The 1,993-nt window shown below is 48.1% G+C and overlaps 1 protein-coding gene across 1 annotated transcript in view; it reads left to right on the forward strand.

Annotated features, from left to right (window-relative positions):
• Positions 1-1,993, forward strand: part of LOC102681724 (ephrin type-B receptor 1-B) — a gene marked incomplete at its 5' end in the record, with an annotated part of 52,790 nt that overhangs the window by 42,454 nt on the left and 8,343 nt on the right. Inside the window, 3 exons of the mRNA XM_006612681.2 lie at positions 182-358; positions 560-1,029; positions 1,165-1,502. Of these exons, the coding sequence (XP_006612744.2) occupies positions 182-358; positions 560-1,029; positions 1,165-1,502 (985 nt within the window). The remainder of the gene's footprint in view (positions 1-181; positions 359-559; positions 1,030-1,164; positions 1,503-1,993) is intronic.

The following is a 1,993-nucleotide window of genomic DNA, read 5'->3' on the forward strand; positions in this document are numbered from 1 at the left end:
GCATTTTAGAAAAATTTTTCGTATTTATAATCGAGGAAGGGTGTGTGAGTGTTTTCACGGGATGATACGGTTGACAGTCACGGAGCGAACGATGCTATTCCTCACGCTCCGAGATTCCGTCAAAATTTAACACACCGGCCCTCGTGTTAATATAATGAACTCTGTTTTGGTGACGTTGCAGTGACCACGCCGCTGTTCACACCTGCAGTGGGAGTTGCCGCCGCGAGTGCTGGTGGCGCGGGTGGCGGCGGGGCGAGAAGTTACGTCGATCCTCACACGTACGAGGACCCGAATCAAGCTGTACGAGAATTCGCGCGAGAGATCGACGCGGGATACATCACGATAGAGGCGATCATAGGTATATAATAACGATCATCATCATCATCGTCGTCGTCATTTTCTTCTATTTATCTAATATTAACGCGAAAATTCCTTTGATCGTTATGATAATTGCTAATCGCTGTTTTTTTCTTTTCTCTCTCTCTCTCTCCCCTCTACCTTTTTCTTTCTCGCGCCTTTCCTTCCCCCTCTCCTTCTCGTATCCTCGAAACGAACACAGGTGGGGGAGAGTTCGGCGACGTTTGTCGCGGGAAACTGAAGTTACCGCCAGACGGTCGAACGGAGATCGACGTTGCCATCAAGACACTGAAACCCGGCTCGGCGGATAAGGCGCGCAACGACTTCTTGACCGAGGCCTCGATCATGGGCCAATTCGAGCATCCGAACGTGATATTCCTGCAAGGTGTCGTGACGAAGAGCAACCCGGTGATGATAATCACCGAGTTCATGGAGAACGGCAGCCTGGACACTTTCCTTCGCGCGAACGACGGCAAGTTTCAGGTGCTCCAGCTCGTGGGCATGCTTCGCGGTATAGCGAGCGGTATGCAGTATCTGGCCGAGATGAACTACGTGCACAGGGATCTCGCCGCGAGGAACGTGCTCGTGAACGCCGCCCTCGTTTGCAAGATCGCCGATTTCGGCTTGAGCAGGGAGATCGAGAGCGCGACGGAAGGAGCGTACACGACCAGGGTAAGTCGATCTCGATTTTTCTTCTTCGAGGCCTTCTTTATTGCGTTTTGTCGCATGAGAACTGTTCGTAAACGTAAACGTGGTAACGTTTTGAAATATCGGATCTTGATCAAGACTGTTTACTCCGGCAAAAAGGGTGGAAAGATCCCGGTGCGATGGACGGCCCCGGAAGCGATAGCATTCCGAAAATTCACCAGCGCTTCCGACGTGTGGAGCATGGGGATCGTTTGTTGGGAGGTGATGTCGTACGGAGAGAGGCCGTACTGGAACTGGTCCAATCAGGACGTGATAAAGTCGATCGAGAAGGGATACAGGCTTCCAGCACCGATGGATTGCCCGGAGGCGATCTATCAGCTGATGCTCGATTGCTGGCAAAAGGAGCGAACTCATCGCCCTACTTTCGCCAATTTAACGCAAACATTGGACAAACTGATACGAAGCCCGGACACGTTGAGGAAAATCGCCCAGAACAGGTAAACCTTCTTCCTTCTCTTTCTTCTTTTTCTTCTTCTTCTTCTTCTTCTTCTTTTTATTCTTCTTCTTTTTCGCTCTTCACTCGACATTTCGAGTTCATTGTTACGTCGCGCTATCGATTCGCGCGTATTCGCGTTTATATATATATGTGTGTGTATCGTATACGAGATAACGGTAATAGTGAAGCGTATTTTATTCGCAGGAGAGAAAAAAAAAAAAAAAAAAAAAGAAACGCTTTGTCACGCGCCTTCATCGAAAATAATTCGGCAGGCTCCGGAAGACGAGATAAGATTAAGACGCGATACAAGATGTTTTTTGGAACGCGTTCGAAAGGATCATCGGGAGCCTGTACCAACCGAATTGTTCTCCCAAATCATCTCTTAACACGAATCATGCCGCATGCTGATTTGCGAATCACACTTCGTGTCCATAAATTAATTTCTCTCGACAGCCAAATAATTTCTTTTTTTTTTTTTTTTTTTTTTTTTTT

The sequence above is a fragment of the Apis dorsata genome, unplaced genomic scaffold (assembly GCF_000469605.1).
Source record: "Apis dorsata unplaced genomic scaffold, Apis dorsata 1.3 scaffold_118, whole genome shotgun sequence".
NCBI classification, from domain to species: domain Eukaryota; kingdom Metazoa; phylum Arthropoda; class Insecta; order Hymenoptera; family Apidae; genus Apis; species Apis dorsata.